The sequence below is a fragment of the Triticum urartu genome, chromosome 5A (genome assembly GCF_056163025.1).
Source record: "Triticum urartu cultivar PI428250 chromosome 5A, HENAU_Tu73, whole genome shotgun sequence".
Classification (NCBI taxonomy): Eukaryota; Viridiplantae; Streptophyta; class Magnoliopsida; order Poales; family Poaceae; genus Triticum; species Triticum urartu.
The window spans coordinates 383926606-383944719 of record NC_141877.1 but is presented as its reverse complement, the minus strand read 5'-3'; the positions used below and the strand labels follow the sequence as shown (position 1 = coordinate 383944719).

The window sequence follows — 18114 nt, the reverse complement described above, 5'->3', positions numbered from 1 at the left end:
TGTCACTGGATGTTTCATAGCGAGTGGTGCGTGTGTTTACCTTGGCACCGCGTGCCATGAAGCAGTAGGTAGGAGTGGAGTCGTTCTTGTCATTTGCGTCGGTGTCGGTGATGCAGTTATTGTCTTCAGTGTTGAAGATGGACTTGGCGACGTATGCTGTAGCCAGACTCGCAATGCCAGAATCAGACTCCTCCTCAGACTCCACCTCTGCCTCCTCAGATGCGGACTCCTCTTCTGAATCCATCTCCTTTCCAACAAACGCACGTGCCTTGCCAGATGAGCTCTTCTTGTGTGATGAAGACTTTGATGAAGACTTGGAAGAAGACTTTGAGTGTTTCTTCTTCTTCTTGTCGTCAGAATCATATTCCTTGCTCTTCTTCTTCCTTCTGTTCTCATTGTCCCACTGTGGACACTCAGAGATGAAGTGCCCAGTTTTCTTGCACTTGTGACATGTTTTTTTCTTGTAGTCATGAGCAGAAGCTTCATCATTCCTTGAGCTTGATCGTGAAGATTTTCTGAAGCCTTTCTTCTTGGTGAATTTTTGCAACTTCTTCACTAGCATTGCAAGTTCTCTTCCAATGTCTTCAGGATCATCAGAACTGCAGTCAGATTCTTCTTCAGATGAGGAGACAGCTTTTGCCTTCAAGGCACGAGTTCGCCCATAGTTTGGACCGTAGATATCTCTTTTCTCAGAAAGCTGAAACTCATGTGTGTTGAGCCTCTCAAGTATGTCAGACGGATCGAGTGTCTTGAAATCAGGACATTCTTGAATCATCAGGGCCAGAATGTCAAACGAACTATCAAGTGATCTCAGCAGCGTCTTGACGATTTCATGTTTGGTGATCTCAGTAGCGCCGAGGGCTTGTAGCTCATTTGTGATGTCAGTGAGCCGATCAAAGGTGTGCTGGACATTCTCATTGTCATTTCGTTTGAAGCGGTTGAAGAGATTGCGAAGGACACTGATTCTTTGATCTCTCTGGGTTGATATGCCTTCATTAACTTTGGAGAGCCAGTCCCAGACCAGTTTGGATGTCTTCAAGGCACTCACACGGCCATACTGTCCTTTGGTCAGATGACCACAGATGATATTCTTGGCAGTAGAGTCCAGTTGAACGAACTTCTTGACATCAGCAACAGTGACACCTTCTCCAGCCTTGGGAACGCCGTTTTCGACGACATACCATAGGTCGACGTCAATGGCTTCAAGATGCATGCGCATCTTATTCTTCCAGTAGGGATATTCAGTTCCATCGAAGACGGGGCAAGCAGCAGAGACTTTGATTATCCCTGCAGTCGACATAGCTAAAACTCCAGGTGGTTAAACCGAATCACACAGAACAAGGGAGCACCTTGCTCTGATACCAATTGAAAGTGCGTTATATCGACTAGAGGGGGGGGGGTGAATAGGCGATTTTTATGAAAGTCTTCAAAACGTGAGAGTTATGAAGACAAACAGTGAAGATTATGCCTATTACTATGCAGCGGAAGTTAGATTACACTAGGCCAGCCATGGTCATGTATTCAATAGAGTGAAAGCGCAATGACAAACAGCTTCAGTGTAATAAGGATCAGGTAGGAAGAAGTTATGAAGCCGAACAGATCATACATTCATGTTGTGAAGACAAAAGATTAAGCAAGCATGCAATGGCTTCACAATGAATAACTGTAAGTGAAAGGAAGTGAAGATGAAACCAGTGACACGTTGAAGACAATGATTTGTTGGACCAGTTCCAGTTGCTGTGACAACTGTACGTCTGGTTGGAGCGGCTAGGTATTTAAACCAAAGGACACACAGTCCGGGACACCCAGTCAAGGACACTTAGTCCAAGACACCCAGTCCTCACCGTTTTCTCCTTGAGCTAAGGTCACACAGACCTCGCTCAATCACTCAGGTAAGTCTTCAAGGTAGACTCCCAAACCTTCACAGACTTCGTTCACTAGCAATCCCCAATTTCTCTTGGATGCTCAGAACGCGACGCCTAACCGTCTGGAGGATGCACAGTCCTCAAGTGTAATAAGTCTTCAAGTCACACAAACACGAAGACTTAAGTGATGCCCAATTTACTCTGGCTCTGGGTGGTTAGGGCTTTTCTCCTCACTAGGAATTTTTCTCTCAAAGGCTTCGAGGTGGGTTGCTCTCAAACGACAAAAGTCGTGCACTGAAATCTGAGCAGCCAACCGTTTAAGGTTGTGGGGGGTGGACTATTTATAGCCACTTGGCAACCCGACCTGATCTGTCCGAAATGACCCTGGGTCACTAAGGAACTGACACGTGTACCAACGGTCGAATTTTGAACTCACATGGCAACTTTACTTGGGATACAAGTAAAGCTGACTTGTCTGACTCTGGACAAGATTTTCTCTCAAAGTCTTCGCTCGAAGATATAGAATTTGAATTAGGCATCACTACAGTCATTCTGACTGGTTCTTTTGGACCCCACTTAACAGTACGGTGATTCCTATGACACAACATAAATGAAATAAAACTACGAAGGTTCTAAGTCTTCGAGTTCCATAAGCTTCATAGGGAGTCTTCTCATGTCATTGTCTTCAATATGAATATCTTCATAAACCACCATTGTCTTCAATGTCTTCGTACACTTTTAGGGGTCATCTCTGGTAATAAAACCGAATCAATGAGGGATTTCTACCTGTGTTTTCCTGCAATTCTCACAAACACGTTAGTCCCTCAACTAGGTTTGTCGTCAATACTCCAAAACCAACTAGGGGTGGCACTAGATGCACTTACAATTATCTATGAATATTATTTGAGTCTTGAGATAGCTTATTAATTCTCTTCGATCTATCGATTTGGTTTGGCCTACTAGATTGGTTTTTCTTGCAATGGGAGAAGTGCTTTATGATGGGTTCAATCTTGTGGTGTCCTCTCCCAGTGACAGAAGGGGCAGCGAGGCACGTATTGTATTGTTGCCATTAAGAATAAAAAGATGAGGTTTATATCATATTGTTTGAGTTTATCCCTCTACATCATGTCATTTTGCTTAATGTGTTACTCTGTTCTTATGAACTTAATACTCTAGATGCAGGTATGATTCGGTCGATGTGTGGAGTAATAGTAGTAGATGCAGGCAGGAGCCGGTCTACTTGTCACGGACGTGATGCCTATATTCATGATCATTGCCTTAGATATCGTCATAACTTTGCGCTTTTCTATCAATTGCTCAACAATAATTTGTTTATCCATCGTATGTTATCTTCAAGAGAGAAGCCTCTAGTAAAACCTATGGCCCTCCGGGTCTATTTTCCATAATATTATTTTCAGATCTATAAAACTAAAAATCCAAAAATACTTTGCTGTAATTTATTTATATTTACTTTATTTTATTATTTACTTATCTTTTATATCTATCTTTATTAGATCTCACTTTTTGCAAAGTGACCGTGAAGGGATTGACAACCCCCTTTTCGCGTTGTGTGGAAGTGTTTGTTAGTTTGTGCAGATGCATATATTAGGGACTTGTTTGTGCCTCCTATTGGATTGATACCTTGATTCTTAACTGAGGAAAATACTTATCTCTACTTTGCTGCATCATCCTTTCCTCTTCAAGGGAAAAATCAACGCAAACTTAAGAAGTAGCACACGACGGTGGGGAAGACTCCATGGACGATGTTTACCCTGTCGCTTCCACTTCATGCCGGCGGCTGGGAAGCCAGCCACGGGAGGCGCAGAAGGTCGAGGCGGCACCGATGGGGTTGGCGAGGCATGCAAATCGATGGGCGGTGGCTACGGGTGCTTCATTCTGTCGATTGGGGGTGTGACGAAGCGAGAAGGCATGGGACCGAGGAGATCAACGACGACGGTGGCGGCGGCGGGGGGAGGCGGGAAGCACGGATCGAAAATGTACCTTCCACCAACTAGCGCGAAAGATAAAGAAAACGACAAATCGGAAGGGAGGGGAAACTGAACATATGCGACAGGAAGGCCGAAATGTACCAGCCCCCTCTATTTTTCTTTCCGGAATGGGCCGTTTTACGGGACTTATGCTCTGATCTGTGTTGAAAAAAAAGACTTTGAAGGCGTACTATCACTGCAGGCGTCGTTAGGCCATCTCCACCGCGTGACCCTATCCTATCCGCCCCTGTCCGTTTGGGGTAAAACAGACAAATCAGACGACCCAGCGGCAGACCCCATTTTGCTTTTTCGTCCGTTTCGTGTCCGTTTCACCCCAGCCCTGGACCAAAGTTGGTCTCGTTTTGAGGCAAAAGCGGACACGAGCTGGACGTTTTTTGCGTCCCTGCTGTCCGCTGTGTTCGTCTGCACATGGGTCTGCCCCCTGTCATTGAAAGCAGAGGGACCCACCCAACCACCCACCCATCCCCTCTTTCTCTCCTCCATTTGCACTGTTCCTTGCATAGCTCGTCGACGCCGCCGGAGCAGGGCACAAGCACGCATGCCAGCCACTGGCGCTTTGACCGGAGCGGCGCGGCGTCGGCCGGAGCAGGGAAGGACGGCAGCGGGGCGAGGCGAGGCGCGCGCGGGCGACGCGAGCGGGCGTGGCGAGGCCGCACCCGGCAAGCGCGCGCGGCCGCTGGTGGTTGCGGCACCGGCCGGGCGCGAGGGCTCGGGGGGGGAGCGGGGAGCGCGACGGCAGGCGGGGGTGCGAGGGCGCGTCGGCAGGAGGTGCGCGGGGCTGCCGGTCGGGGCGAGCGGGGCGCGCGTCGGCGAGGAGGTGCGCGGGGCGATCGGGGCGAGGAGGTGCGCGGGGCGAGCGGGGCGCGTGTCGGCGAGCGCGGCCACGCGGGAGCGAGGGCACTGGGCGGGCAGGCCGCGGCGCAGCGCGAGCGGGGCGCGGGCGCGGCGCGCCGGCCGGCAACGCACGCGCGAGGCGTGGGGCGGCGGGGTGGCGACGGCGAGCGGGCGGGAGTGAGCGGGCGCGAAGGCAGACGAGCTTGGCAGCGGCGGCCGCACCGACAGAGCGAGAGCGCGAGCTCACGGGCGGATGAGGCGTGCGGCTGAGACGGACATTTTAAGGTCATTTGGTGCGTTTGGCGCCTCCAACCCTATTCGGACATGTATGTTCGTTCTGCCACCCATTGTCATTCGAAATGTACAGAATCTGAACAAATCGGACGTCCGTTTGAGGTCGTGCGGTGGAGTTGGCCTTATTACACGTGTAGTGCTGAGCGTCCGGACGGAAACCTTCCGGAGGGAGCCGAGCCACCAGCGAGGTGGCCGTGTCCTCTCCCCTGTTCCAATGGCGCGCCGCCGCGTGCTCCTCTACCTCAAGCCCTTCGATGTCTACCCTCCGCGCCCTCTCTCCGGCGCCTCCTCCCTCACCTTCCCGCCACCGCCTCCGCCGCCGCGCGCCGCCAACCCCAAGGTCCGCACATGTCTCGCCCACCCTCTCCCTTTCGAGAAACCTTGGTTACGCCGGCGTTCATGGTTGTCGATGCGTCCGAGGGGGTTCCCCGTTGACTCCCAAGTTCCCGTGCTCCGGCGGCCCATTGGGATAAATCGGTGGTGGAGTGGAGTTCACCTAGTCGTTCAGAAATCGTGAACTTGCGCTGGTGAACCGATGTTTTTTCAAGGACCGTGCTTGCGCTGATCCATTGTTGTCTGTGAGCGTCTTTGGCGTCTGGCTGTTTGTTTTTTCATCTCCATTTTAGTTACAATACATGTGGTTTGATCTTTCCATGTGCTGGCACGGAGCACACCAGCTGTTTGTTGAAATACATGTATGGAGTATGAGCTCTGGCCAGTGACTAGGACTCTAGGCGCTGTGTTGTATGAACTGGTGGGTACCAGGAGTCCTTGCTAGGCTACAATGTGGACTTCCAGTTGGATCTCAGCCTCAATTACTGTCCGTTATTGAGAAATCTGCCATCTTGCTTGTCAAATCAACATCTGTTAGTACTACTGGGAAAAGTTGCATAACTAGCTGAATCTAACAAGTTTCATTTCCCACTTTCTTGCTGCATAACCATTTTTACCGACATGAATTAAGGGTTTCGTGCCTCTTATCGTCAATTTAATGTCTTGCTGCAGATCTTAAGTTATCTGGATGATCGATGCAGAGTCCACAAGGACACAATCAATCTCTGTAAGAGTATACTACAGCGCAAGCCCCTTGACTGGATCTCAGTGCAGCGAAATCATTTGACAAATCCAATACGTGATGTGGATCTTGTTATTACTGTTGGTGGTGATGGCACACTTTTACGGGCTAGCCATTTTTTGGATAGCTCGATTCCCATTTTAGGTGTTAATTCGGATCCTACTTGTTCTGATGAGGTTAGTTCTTTCCATGATTGACAATAATCATCTATTGAAACCAATCACATTAGCAATGCTTGTTGACTACATTTGCATATGTTCTTCTTTGCACGCTTCTAAGCAGACTAATGGTTATACATGTGCTTGATGTGTATGTGTATGGTTTTATAACTCCATGCAGGTTGATGAGTTAACTGAGGAATTTGATGCAAGAAGAAGCACCGGATATCTTTGTGCAGCTACTGCCTGGAACTTCGAGCAGGTATGTCGCTGTTGCCTAGTCTTCTTGCTTGGGGATCTCAATTCATTTTCTTACAGAAATCACACCACTCTGCTTTCTGTTATAGCGTCGGAACATTTACTGAATTTCTTGAATGTTACTGTTCTCTTGAACATGACATATTCTCAGATACTTGACGCAACCCTTGCTGGCAGTAGACACTATTCAGAGCTGTCAAGAATATCAGTGAAACTAAATGGATCCCAGCTACTGACTTATGCTCTGAATGATATATTGGTGTCACACCCCTGTCCGGCAAGTGTGTCGCGCTTCTCATTAAGGTACTGACTTTGAGCCTTTCTGTAAATATTGATGACTTCTGTGATCAATTCTAACTGGCATTACCATTTCAGAAAAAGAAGCAATGGGGAGACCTCACGTTTGATTAATTCTAGATCAAGTGGTCTCAGGGTCGCAACAGCTACTGGATCAACTGCTGCCATGCTATCAGCAGGAGGATTTATGATGCCAATATCAAGTCGTGAGCTTCAGTATATGATAAGGGAGCCCATTTCACCAACGGATGCCGACAAACCACTGCTGCATGGATTAGTTAAGCAAGAGCAACATATGCTTGTTGTTTGGTACAATCAAGAGGGTGCTGTGTATATTGATGGTTCTCATGTAACATATCCAATCCAGCATGGGGATACACTTGAGATCTCCTCAGATGCTCCAGTCTTAAAAGTTATTTTACCAGAATATCTGTTAAAGCAGGCATCTTTATAATGAAATAACTGTATCACTGTTCTGATGCTTGACTGCTTATTGATCTGGCATGATCTTTGAGGCAAGTGGAGTTCTTGAGTACTTTAAACTACTACCTCTGTTCATTAATATAAGACGTTTTGGCAGTTCAAATTAAACTGCCAAAAGGTCTTATACTAATGAACAGAGGGTGTAATATATAAACATATCGTTATATACAATAGACTTAATTTGCGATATCAAACGAAATAGTAGATGGTGATTTTGTAGTTTACCCTTTTTGAAGCAAAAGCAACATTAGACCGTCAGAGTTTAGATTAGAGATAGTGTTTTGTCAGAATCTTAATAATCTTATCCTTCCAGCAGTTCTGAAGCAGTGAGTACTTTGCATTCTTAGTAGAATTAGGCATTTTTATGTTAGTAGCTACATTTTACTGCCAGAATAGACATAGTGGCCTAGCCCTAGTGGTTCTTACAGGTGTACAGATCTGAAATACATCTAACATTTAAGTCGCAAAATGTCTCAAGCTACCATCAACATCTAAAGATGACGAGTCACTGGTGTTGTTACATGATACTTGTGCCGTTATGCTCTGGCTCTCACTTGGATTTTCCCAGAAGTTTCTGCGTAGCCCACTTGAGCTCAGGCTGTTTGCAGCAAGGCTGAGTTCTGATAGGAAGGGTTGCAGGGGGGTATGGCCCTCGAGCAGGCTCACCGCGTTGGACATCTTTGGTCTAAGTGTTGGTGCTGCGTTGGTGCATAAGAGAGCCACATTCAGCATGAGGAGTGCCTCTTCTGTTGAGTAATTGGATCCTAAGTCTGGATCTACCAGCTCCAGGAGAGTTCCTCTCTCATGTAAAACACAAGCCTGGAACACATTTGAGAGACGCAATTAGCCTCTTCCTTACAGCGTTCAAGGTATGTATGCGAGAATAAAGCATGAACTGTCAGAGTTTAGCATTTTGTTTCACTACAGCGCACCCCCCTACATGAAAATTATACAGTTTCCTTCAACTATTTTCTCAAATGACATTCTTAATTTGTTTCCCTAGAGGCAAAGATCATGAGTTTTAACAATTTGTGATTTCAATTCTACTCCCTCCATCCGAAAATACTCGTCATCAAAATGGACAAAAAGGGTTGTATCTAGAACTAAAATACATCTAGATACATCCCCTTTTATTCATTTTGATGACAAGTATTTCCAGACGGAGGGAGTACTATATTAACGCGAACTGATTCTGAAAGCATAAAAATTTCCATAATCTGATGTTGTCAACTAGCATCCATGCCTCTACATGGTGACCAAATTATTTACCAGAGTTCTAAATTAGAGGTTAGATCAAATTCATCCATATCTAACAGAAATTTGGGCAGATTTTGTATGTGTCCAGGAGAGGTTTGGTTGTAAGGGACAGAAGGCTAAGAGCCATGTTACCGTTCAAGTAGTAAGTTTATATTACACATGTTAAATAAAACTATGATTTATGCCCTATTACGCTGACAGTGTGTCTAACTGTTTTTTGTTTACACAAATATTTGTCGGAGGCACTTATTAATTGCTCTGGATGTGAGGTGAACATATATGAGTCTATTCAGTATGGTCCATATTATTGCGAAAGGGGGACGAAGGTTTAGAAGTTACCCAATCGAGAAGATAAACAAAATCTTCCTTTGGCCTGTAGTTTGTGTTGCTTTTTCCACTCACGATTTCCAAAGCAACAACCCCAAAACTGTAAACATCAGCTTTGTCTGTTAAATAACCACGCATTGCATACTCAGGAGCCATGTATCCACTGCAAGAATGATAAAATAATCAATCAGCTGTAAACTGTGCAGGTAAATGGAATTATTTAGAAAGATATGCCGAAAAGTAATATCCATCAATAGTTGTTTGAATGAAAAATTAAGAATACTACCTTTTAAGCATCCCATTGCATGGAAAATGTTAATCCAGAGTTGATTGCATTTTTTTGTCATTTATGTATGCATGCAGGACAGCCAACAGGTCCTACATTTATGCGGGTTTCTGACCAGCTTACCTGATGTTAACTTTTATTTCTATGGATGTTCTGTATGTTTGCCAGAGGTAAATGTTATACTCCCTCCGTCCCTGTTTATATGATGCCCACATATTTCGAGATTCAACCTTGACCATCAATTTGACCAACGAAACGTTGGTTATGTGCCATAAAAATTATATCATTGAATTCATATTCGAAAAAAGTTCCTAATGTATTAATTGGCCAAATTATGGTCAAAGTTAAATCACAAAAACGAGGACACCATGTATATAGAGCCGGAGGAAGTATTGTTCATCACTTCACTATTAGTTTACTTTTAACTGCTTTATCTTCTTATCGTTTTGTTATATATATCAAATGGGAATGTGTGGATAGAATTTTGCATTTTGGAAAAAAAGTATGTAATTGAAAGTACTTACATTGTTCCAGCTACTTTTGTGCTTATGTGGGTGTGACCATCTTCATTAAGCTTTGCTAGACCAAAATCTGAGATCTTAGCATCCAAATCTTTGTCAAGCAGTATATTGCTAGCCTTGATATCTCGGTGCACAATCCTTATTGCAGACTCCTCATGCAGATATGCCAGACCCCTTGCTATTCCCAGGCAAATCTTACGTCTCGTTGGCCAATCCAATGCCAGTCTATATTCTTCAACTGGATCGCACAATACAAATTATTCATGAGTTCTAACATGCAACACTAGTTAGCGGGAGCACCAAGAAATATAGGAAGTAGGATTACCAAAGAGAGCACGTGCAAGGCAATTATTTTCCATGTACTCGTAAACTAGCAAGAGCTGGTTTCCTTCTGTACAACAGCCATACAGCCTGACAAGGTTTGGATGCTGGAGTGCAGATATCATGCCAATCTCATTCACAAATTCACGATTCCCTTGCTTGGACTTTGATGATAGCTGTTTGACAGCAATAATGGTGCCATCGGACAACAAACCCTGCTAGCACAAACAATGTTTTGTTATAAGAATCGTGTAGTTTAACTTGGGTTTGTAGAATTTAAGCATGGGAGAGAGCGAACACTGACCTTGTAAACCGAACCAAAACCACCTTCGCCAATCTTGTTGGCTGGATCAAAGTTTCTCGTTGCTGCTTTGATTTGTCTCAAGGTAAATGAGCCAATTTGGAGGTCAAGTGCCCGGAGATCTAATAAAAGTTACCATATGGTCAGAAATGTTCAGAATGTATAGTTTTAGATTATGATCTCCACTAGTTTTATATTGTTATATACTCCCTCTGTCCCAAAATAAGTGTCTCAACTTTGTAATAACTTCAGTACAAAGTCGTACTAAAGTTAAGACACTTATTTGGGGCGGATAAAGTTAGTACAAAGTTGAGACACTTATTTTGGGACGGAGGGAGTAGTAGTCATCTTGCTATTGCTTGTTCTGCTGAGAAGTGGAAAGTAGAGAGATGCTGTAGATGGTGCGTATGAATGGTGAAGCAAAGTGAAAGATAGGCACTAGTTTCTCATTGAAGGTATAAAGAACAGACCCAGTGCTGGAAGCTCCCACACCAGGTGGGGTCTGGGAAAGGATTATACGAGGCAAGCCTTACCCCTACACAGTGCAATGCAGAGAGGCTGCGTCGAACCCAAGACCTCTTGGCACAGGTGGGGAGAACTTCACCACTGTGCCAGGCCTGTCCTTCTTATCATTGGGTATATAAATAGAAAAAGGTTGATTCAAATATATTTATAGCACCTTGATTCACCAAGTTCTTCCGTCGTCGCTTAATCCAGATACCAACAACAAGAGCAGTGAATATCGCAATAATTGGGCCTCCAATCAGCAAAGCTTTAGATGTCCTTGAAATTTTCGTTCTACTCCCAGTTTGGGGAGGTTCAACAGCCAAAGGAATCTGGAAGTCTGAGTATGAACACACATAAACCAAAATCACCAGATCATTAAAGAATAGAGTATTTCTCCTTGAAAAATTGTAATGCAAGAAGTCAGAGGATGCCGTCATGTGCTGTTCCTTGTTAAATGCTGTACCCTTGCCCACAGTGATTAAGGGAGCACATTATGCAAAATTCAGAAATAATGTGTTAAAAAATGACATACTTGGAGTTACTGATATTGCAGATATTAGAGGGCCATAAAATCCTCTATATGGAATGCCTGTTGTCCCTCTTCCTGCCCAATAGAATTGAATCTTCAGTGTATGATTTGTGACATATGCTGTGAAAGTCTTGATGACTAGCTTTCCAGCCCCACCAGCAGATTGCTCAATATCAAAATCCTCTAGCACCATTCTTCCCTGAGACCATACAATATCTTGTTACTATCGCAGGAGCTAACAAGATACAGCTATTATTAAAATGTAAAAGATCGAATATCTGCCTATCTGCTCATACCTGTATGAACACATTGAATTTTCTTTTGCCAAGGCTGCGGTATGTGCTGTCATTGGTGAATATAATTTCGGCAAAATGGAGTTTAACTGTGTAGCTCCCATTATGCATACAAAGCCCATAATATGTGAGCGAAAGAGGAGAAAGGCGCGCTTTTGCATACAGCTTGGAGTTGGGCATGGTCAGTTTTGATGTGCTTGACGCAATGTAGTTGTCATCATTGATGTTGTCGTCCATGAAGTTCCCAGTGCTGCTGAATGCCCAGTTTGAGTCTGGGCTTACATACAACATGGAAGCACCTTTTGGTGTGGTGTCACCTTCATATTTTACGCCATTGACAATTGCTTCTTTGTCTCCACAATTGATATGCAAGGACGATCTGTCTGTGAAAATGCGTAGAACAGTATTACATACAGCTTCAATGGTCATCTCTGTTTGGCTTCTGTGTTACAGATTTTTTTTAGTGTTTTGGCTTATGTGCTTAACACCAATGAACTTTTGCATAGGATCTAATTACATCCTTGTGAGTTATCTTGTTGCTTGTGTTTCTTTAGAGTTTATCCTGATAATTTTACAATCTAGTAATAGCGATTTGTAACTTATTCTGATTCATTGGTAAAGCTAGTCTTGTTTTTCACAATCATGAGCGCCGGTATGAAAAGCGTCAACAAACATCTGTTTGTTCTTCCCATTCGTTGGTGGTCAGAAGCAACTGCGGAAAAATAAATACTGGGCATCAACTCACATTGTCCATTCGAAGCACATGGGAAGTTCTTCTTCAAGCATGGCTGGACATTATTTCTGCACAAAAAGGTAGAATCACCCAGAGTAAAAGATGTTATTATGTCTGGATTGGTCTGTTGGTCGAAAGTTCTTTAGTCTTTTGAAGCAACATGATAAATAATCTTACAAACTGTTCATTTCAGGTGAATAACTCTCCACTAGATTGCTGCAAATTGAAGAGTCACATGGAACTATTTAATTATCTCCACAAGTGTTGTGACGGGAAAAAACTCAGAAATTCTGATACAGATTTCTTACGCGCTCCCTTGACATTGAGTAGGACGACCTGAGCTCCCAATCGTGAAATTATTAAAAGAGAGGTCCCTGCATTTGATAGTTTAATGGTAAATTTAATTATATCAAGTAAGAATTTTCTGAGTTCAGACTGTTACAGATTCAATCATAGCACTAGCAGTCATATTACATTCTCTTAAGCTTTAAGATTCATGTATGGGCATAGCTATTTTGTTATGCAGCCAACAGAATTATTTAACAGACAGAGCAGATAGAGGCATGCCTGTTTAGCCGACGGAGCAGATAGAGGCACGTCTAAATAATTTCTAAGGAAATGCTAACTGCGGTTGCTTGTGATCAAGAAAAACATCTTATAGGTTTTTTCCCGTCATGAATGAATTGGACATCAACACCTAATAATACTTTATATCTTAGAGATGTTAACTCTTACGTTCTGAACTTTTATGACAGCTTTTAGAAGATTCAGGAAAAGGAAAATATGTGATAGAATTTCATGGATATCTGCAAGTATTAGCATCTAAGAGCGATGCATATTTAGAGTGTGCATGTACGCATGAACTTACACAATGCTGTTGCTTCGCAATAGCCAATCAGGTATGTTCCCAGTGAGTGAATTTCCAGTTAGATATCTGCAAGATTGTTTTTGTTGAGGTGCATTCAGGAAAGTAGCCCAAATAAAATAGCATGCCCAGTTCAATTTATTGTAAATACCAACTTACATGTAATCTACGGTTCCCCTATTAGTGAACGAATCTGTTACTTTTCCGGTCAGTTCATTAAAGCTCAGATCCCTGCATAGAGAACATTGATGATAAAAACATGTCAACAACGAGTACATTTAGTGCTGACATATTTTATGTGTACCCCCAACACGCTGCATTGATCTATAGTCTATACATGGAACCAACGTGATGAACTTACAGATGCGTGAGATTTTCCATGCTCCATATGTAAGAAGGGATTCCTCCGCTGATTGAACAATTCCTAAGGACCCTATATATACAAAAATTCATATGTATATGAGAACCTATGTACAAAAAGCCTGGAAACTCAGCAGATTTGAACTTACAATGCTTTCATCGATTGCATTCCTCTTAGATCCGGGAAAACTGATCCACTGCCTCTCAGATCACTAATTCTCCTGGTTAACAGAAAAATGCAACAAGAAATTTCCGCTTTAGTTTAACACTTCTACCCAATAAATAAATTGCATGGTGCAGCTGGAATTACGAAAATCTCAAACATTTGTCATCGTACAGATCAGAAAGGTTTGTCAATTTGGATAAGCCCGGGGGAATAGGCCCTTCCAGCAAAGATCCTTCGATTTGCCTGCATCATGAGAAATCCCCTTTAATAAATAACATACTTGGGTATCTGTGGATTTCCAATCTGTTCTGTCATGATCTTTCCAACTTACAGTTTTCCAAGCTTTGTCAGTTTAGCCAAGAAATCAGGAACTCTCCCAGATAAATTGTTTCCAGAAATCCTTCTGTTAGGAGATTCAATAGCTGAACATTACAAAATGAGTCTGTAGTAGGCAACAGGGAAAAACAAAGATCTTAGTATCCTTACAAGTCGGTCAAATTGGTCAGCAAGGAAAGAGCAGCCGGCAGGGGTCCAGTGAACTCGTTGGTTGATATTATCCTGAGCGAAGATATATAGGTTAGGCCATAAGGAACTATGTTCACCAAATACCAGCAACTCTTGCCTGCTGTACAAAGCAAAATACTCACAGCTTCTCCAGTTGCGTGAGATGCCCAATTTCAGCTGGGATTTGCCCACGGAACTCATTTGCTTCAATGCTCCTTCGGATTATAATTTTCAGATTGTAGTTAGAAAAGAGAACTCAAAAGTAGAGAATCGAAGTTGTTTTCACCAAATTTCTTGCTTACAGGTTAGTCAAGGTTGTGATTCTCGTAAGAGCCATGGGAAAAGGCCCTGACAATCTGTTTCCCATTAGTGACCTGCAGGACTTTGGCATGAACAGATGAATGACATGCTGCATAATTCTGTTTTACGGCTTTCCGTTTCTTATAATTATGCAAAATTTTGTGGCTTAACACGCGGAAATAATTGAAATTCTAATCATAGGGAACAAGTAGAAATTTGATTTATAAAAATGTATTTCACATTATTGCATGCTTGTCCAGTTTAGTTTTTCCGTTGATGTAAAACATAATCTTGTTAATATGGACTAGTTTATCAATCTTCTTTCCAAACATAAGGCATGCATATAATTGATGATTTTTCTCTGTTCCCTTGTTTACTTGTCGTTTATGACTAAACAAGCTTTCTTAATATACTTTTGGGGAATGATTTCCGTGCTATACTAAACCAGGTCTCGTAAATGAAATTAAGGGCATCGTCATGGATCTCATCTCCCCTATGGCCTGGTTAGAAGACTAGCAATTTTAACGCATCGACAAGACGGCGGCGATGAAAATGCTGCTTATTGCTTGATTTTATTCTTCATGGATTCATCCTAGACTATATTCTGCACTGCTAAAAAGGTTGGTAGAGCACTGCACAAAAGATGCCTGGCATTTTGAAAACCGTGCTTGGGAGTAGCCTAATTTGTTGGCATCTGAGATGCTTTGCATGCCGACATTCCAGTCACGCTCCATAGATAAGATGGGGACCGTGCCTTCACCAGTTCCACCCAAAATGTAAACATTTCTAGTGGCATATTTTTCTTGGATAGTCCAAAATAGCTCCACATGCTACATTTTGCTGTACTACTCACTCAAAGATAACAATGGGTAAGGTGAAGGGCGAGGCCACTCACAGTCCTTGCAACTTCATCCGGGCCCACCGGTCAGGCACCGTGCCATGGAACAAGCTCCTGCTTAGGTCTCTGCAACATTGTAATATGGAATCATGGTGTTATTATTCTCTTGAGAAACACCTTAATAAGTTTATGGCTTAGACTGAATTTTTTTGACAAGGCTTGGATTAGTTTGACTGGCTGTTTAGTACTTACAGCTGGAGGAGATTAGGGAGATCAGCAAAATCTGGTGGGAGCTGGCCGGTGAAGTTCTGGCCCCTGAGGAATCTGCGAAGATGTTCGGAACAGCGCAAAAGGTATGTTAGAGCACAGAAATATGTCAGCATGATCTGCTCAGTTCTAGTCTAGTAAGATCAATTTTACAGGTATCCCCTAATGTTTTACAAGAAGGTGAGAAGCGCCAAGGAGTCATGCATGCATACATACATCTCAGTGGCATGGCACATGGTATTGTTGTCGAAGGAGCAGTCACACTCCAAGCCGCCGCCGGAGCCACACGGATTGGCGGAGAAGTTCCAATGCGATATTCCCATATTCACCGCGATCCGGCGAAGAGTGCGCACTGCAAGAATTGCAAAAAGGAAAGAAAAGAATCATGAACACGGCTTGAGCACATCCTTCTTCTCCATTACATTTACATCCACTTGTACGCGGAGGAAGGAAGCACACAGCAAAGCAGTAGCCTACAGTACTTGTTGCTACAGGGTTTGCATTCCTTTGGAAGAAAAGATATCCAAGATTCTCGATCTTCCTCTGTTGTTTAGAGATTTTTTTGCATGTATTCTTGAACTAAAGTGAGGCAGTGATTCGTTCTTTTTGCAGAACTCATCTAACAGTCCCAAGCAAAGAAGACCAAAATGGGAGAAGCAAAGGGACGAAAAAAGGGAAGGATGAGGAGAAAAGAGCAGGCAAATTAAGCCTGGGAAGCAAAAGACATGCTCTGCTTATCACAGTCATCTCTCTTTCTAAACCAGCGAGCCGAACGCGGAGGAGAGGGGAGGGGAATCGCCCGATGGCAGAGATGGAGCAATGCATTTGCAGGTGCTGAGCACACGTACCTTCAGCAGGGAAGAGCCTAGAGGTAGGAGGGAGGGCATCAACCCCTGGAGACGAAGAGCCATGGACCTCGGCAAGCAGCCCAAGGAAGAAGAGCAGTCTCCAGCCGCATGCGCATGGCATCCTCCGCGCCCCCATCTCTCTCCTCCAGCTCCAAGGTCCAACCACGCCAGCTGATGTTCCTAGTCCAAGTGGAGCGCAATGGCAGTGGCGAGGTCCGTCTCAGACTCTCGGGAGAGGATGAGTGGAGTGACTTGGCTCCTTTCTATGCAAAAAGGAAGCAGTCCAAGTCCGTCCAGGATCTTTCCAATTTTCCGAGCGAGTGCAGTGCGTCTTTACTTTTCCCTCTCTTCTCCCAGGGGCGCAGTGCGTCTTAACTTTTCTGATTTTCTCCGGCATGGTTCAGGCCCTCAGACTGTGCCCGCATTGCTCCGCGAGTACGCACAGTTGCACTTGTTTTGGTACTGCCGTCCCGTGCCCTGCGCAGAACGTGGACCTGGGTCGGCCGCGAGCTGTGAAAACTCGCAAAAATAGAAGGCCCGCGTCGTCCCAGTACTGTTTTTTTGCCGTATACGACGCTGTGTCGTTGTTGGGCGGGCTGGAGTTTTATTCTCTTGCTTGCTCTTCTTTGGGTCGTTTCTAATTCTGGCCTCTTTTTTCCCCTAATATATTGCCCTGAAACTTTTTAATCATGTTACCTGCCTATGGGAATGAGTTCAGAGAACTGTTTCTGGTTCACATGGAAGAGATTCTCGTGTAAATAGCTATGGATTTTACCCCAGAGGTGCTGCCCGGCCTCATGGGCGTCTTTGTCTTGGAGCATCAGATCTGGCATGTTTTTCTCGCGCAGCATTTATCAAGGTCCCCCAACCCCCTGCGATGCAAATAAAAAAAGGCATTCAGCATCGAGGTCGACATGGGCCGTCGCCGTTGTTGCCGTCTCCATCGCCCGTGTAATGTTGTAGTAGTAATACCTCTTCTCCAGCCTGGCGGCTCGCCCTGGTCCAAGTCAGCCTCTGACCATCTTGGTCAACACTGGGTCCGCATGTGCAAGACATGCCCATGACCACCATCTACACAATCGCCTCACCATCTTTTATTTTTGGAGGGAAAATCACCTCGCCACACAAACTTACCACGATGGCAACTTTTTTTTGGCAACTTGAATTGGTAACCCATATTTTTGAGGGCCCGTTCGGTGTCCGCCCTGTTTTTAATTTGGGTCGGCAGTGCATCTAACGCGCTGACCCATATTAGCCCGTGTGGCCGGCTTGCTGTCGTTTCTCAACAAATATACACACATTTTGTATAGTTTCACAAGTAAACAAATATATCATAGTTTCACAACCCAAATAAATATAGTTTACAAAACCGAGTAAAAATTAAATTGTTTCAAATACATTTAAAAAAAGATACATCTATTGGTTTCAACATGAGCCCACATATATTCAACCAAATCATCTTGCGGCTAAATGTGAGTTTCTGAATCACGCATTTGATGATGAAATTGGATGAATTGTGCAAACGTTGCTGCTCCTCCTCCATGCTCAGGCACAACATTGTCATTCTGAAACTGAAACCCTTGATTGTAAATACATTCTGGACGCCCATCCTCTACGA

The 18114-nt window shown here is 44.0% G+C and overlaps 2 protein-coding genes and 1 long non-coding RNA gene across 5 annotated transcripts; 2 read left to right on the top strand and 1 right to left on the bottom strand.

Moving 5' to 3' along the window:
* Positions 1-4318: 4318 nt before the first annotated feature.
* NADK3 (NAD(H) kinase 3) lies at positions 4319-7283 on the top strand. Its single transcript, XM_048695119.2, has 5 exons — positions 4319-5342; positions 6008-6253; positions 6417-6497; positions 6645-6796; positions 6869-7283. The coding sequence occupies exons 1-5, from the start codon at positions 4962-4964 to the stop codon at positions 7242-7244; spliced, it is 1236 nt and encodes a 411-aa protein (XP_048551076.2). The 5' UTR covers positions 4319-4961; the 3' UTR covers positions 7245-7283.
* Positions 7284-7589: 306 nt separating this feature from the next.
* Positions 7590-17169, bottom strand: LOC125530717 (Leucine-rich repeat transmembrane protein kinase). 2 transcript variants are annotated; one of them, XM_048695116.2, is made up of 24 exons: positions 16497-17169; positions 15865-16000; positions 15634-15705; positions 15439-15507; positions 14546-14617; positions 14387-14458; positions 14226-14297; positions 14071-14142; positions 13911-13982; positions 13723-13794; positions 13575-13646; positions 13373-13444; positions 13217-13282; positions 12657-12722; positions 12526-12564; positions 12361-12416; positions 11619-11998; positions 11326-11521; positions 10966-11130; positions 10290-10408; positions 9990-10200; positions 9668-9902; positions 8870-9020; positions 7590-8092 (listed from the first exon to the last, which is right to left on the bottom strand). In XM_048695116.2, exons 1-24 carry the CDS (start codon positions 16630-16632, stop codon positions 7730-7732), a joined length of 3036 nt encoding a protein of 1011 aa, XP_048551073.1. In that variant the 5' UTR covers positions 16633-17169; the 3' UTR covers positions 7590-7729. The 2 variants fall into 2 exon arrangements, with proteins under 2 accessions (XP_048551073.1, XP_048551074.1); XM_048695117.2 differs by lacking the exon at positions 12526-12564.
* Positions 15027-16049, top strand: LOC125530719 (uncharacterized). Of its 2 annotated transcripts, none has more exons than XR_007292980.2 (3): positions 15027-15163; positions 15636-15734; positions 15804-16049. It is a non-coding gene; the product is annotated as an uncharacterized LOC125530719 (long non-coding RNA). The 2 variants fall into 2 exon arrangements; XR_015604690.1 differs by lacking the exon at positions 15027-15163 and adding an exon at positions 15374-15503.
* Positions 17170-18114: the final 945 nt, after the last annotated feature.

Excerpts from the sequence above, each read along its gene's own strand:
- NADK3 (XM_048695119.2), top strand. The coding sequence starts at position 4,962 with ATGAGGCGTGCGGCTGAGACGGACATTTTAAGGTCATTTGGTGCGTTT. Across the intron at positions 5,343-6,007 it reads CGCGCGCCGCCAACCCCAAG|ATCTTAAGTTATCTGGATGA; the intron begins GTCCGCACATGT and ends GTCTTGCTGCAG. Across the intron at positions 6,498-6,644 it reads CTGCCTGGAACTTCGAGCAG|ATACTTGACGCAACCCTTGC; the intron begins GTATGTCGCTGT and ends ACATATTCTCAG.
- LOC125530717 (XM_048695116.2), bottom strand. The coding sequence starts at position 16,632 with ATGGGGGCGCGGAGGATGCCATGCGCATGCGGCTGGAGACTGCTCTTC. Across the intron at positions 14,618-15,438 it reads CGGATGAAGTTGCAAGGACT|GTCACTAATGGGAAACAGAT; the intron begins GTGAGTGGCCTC and ends AAAGTCCTGCAG. Across the intron at positions 14,143-14,225 it reads CTGACCAATTTGACCGACTT|AAGGATTTCTGGAAACAATT; the intron begins GTAAGGATACTA and ends ATCTCCTAACAG.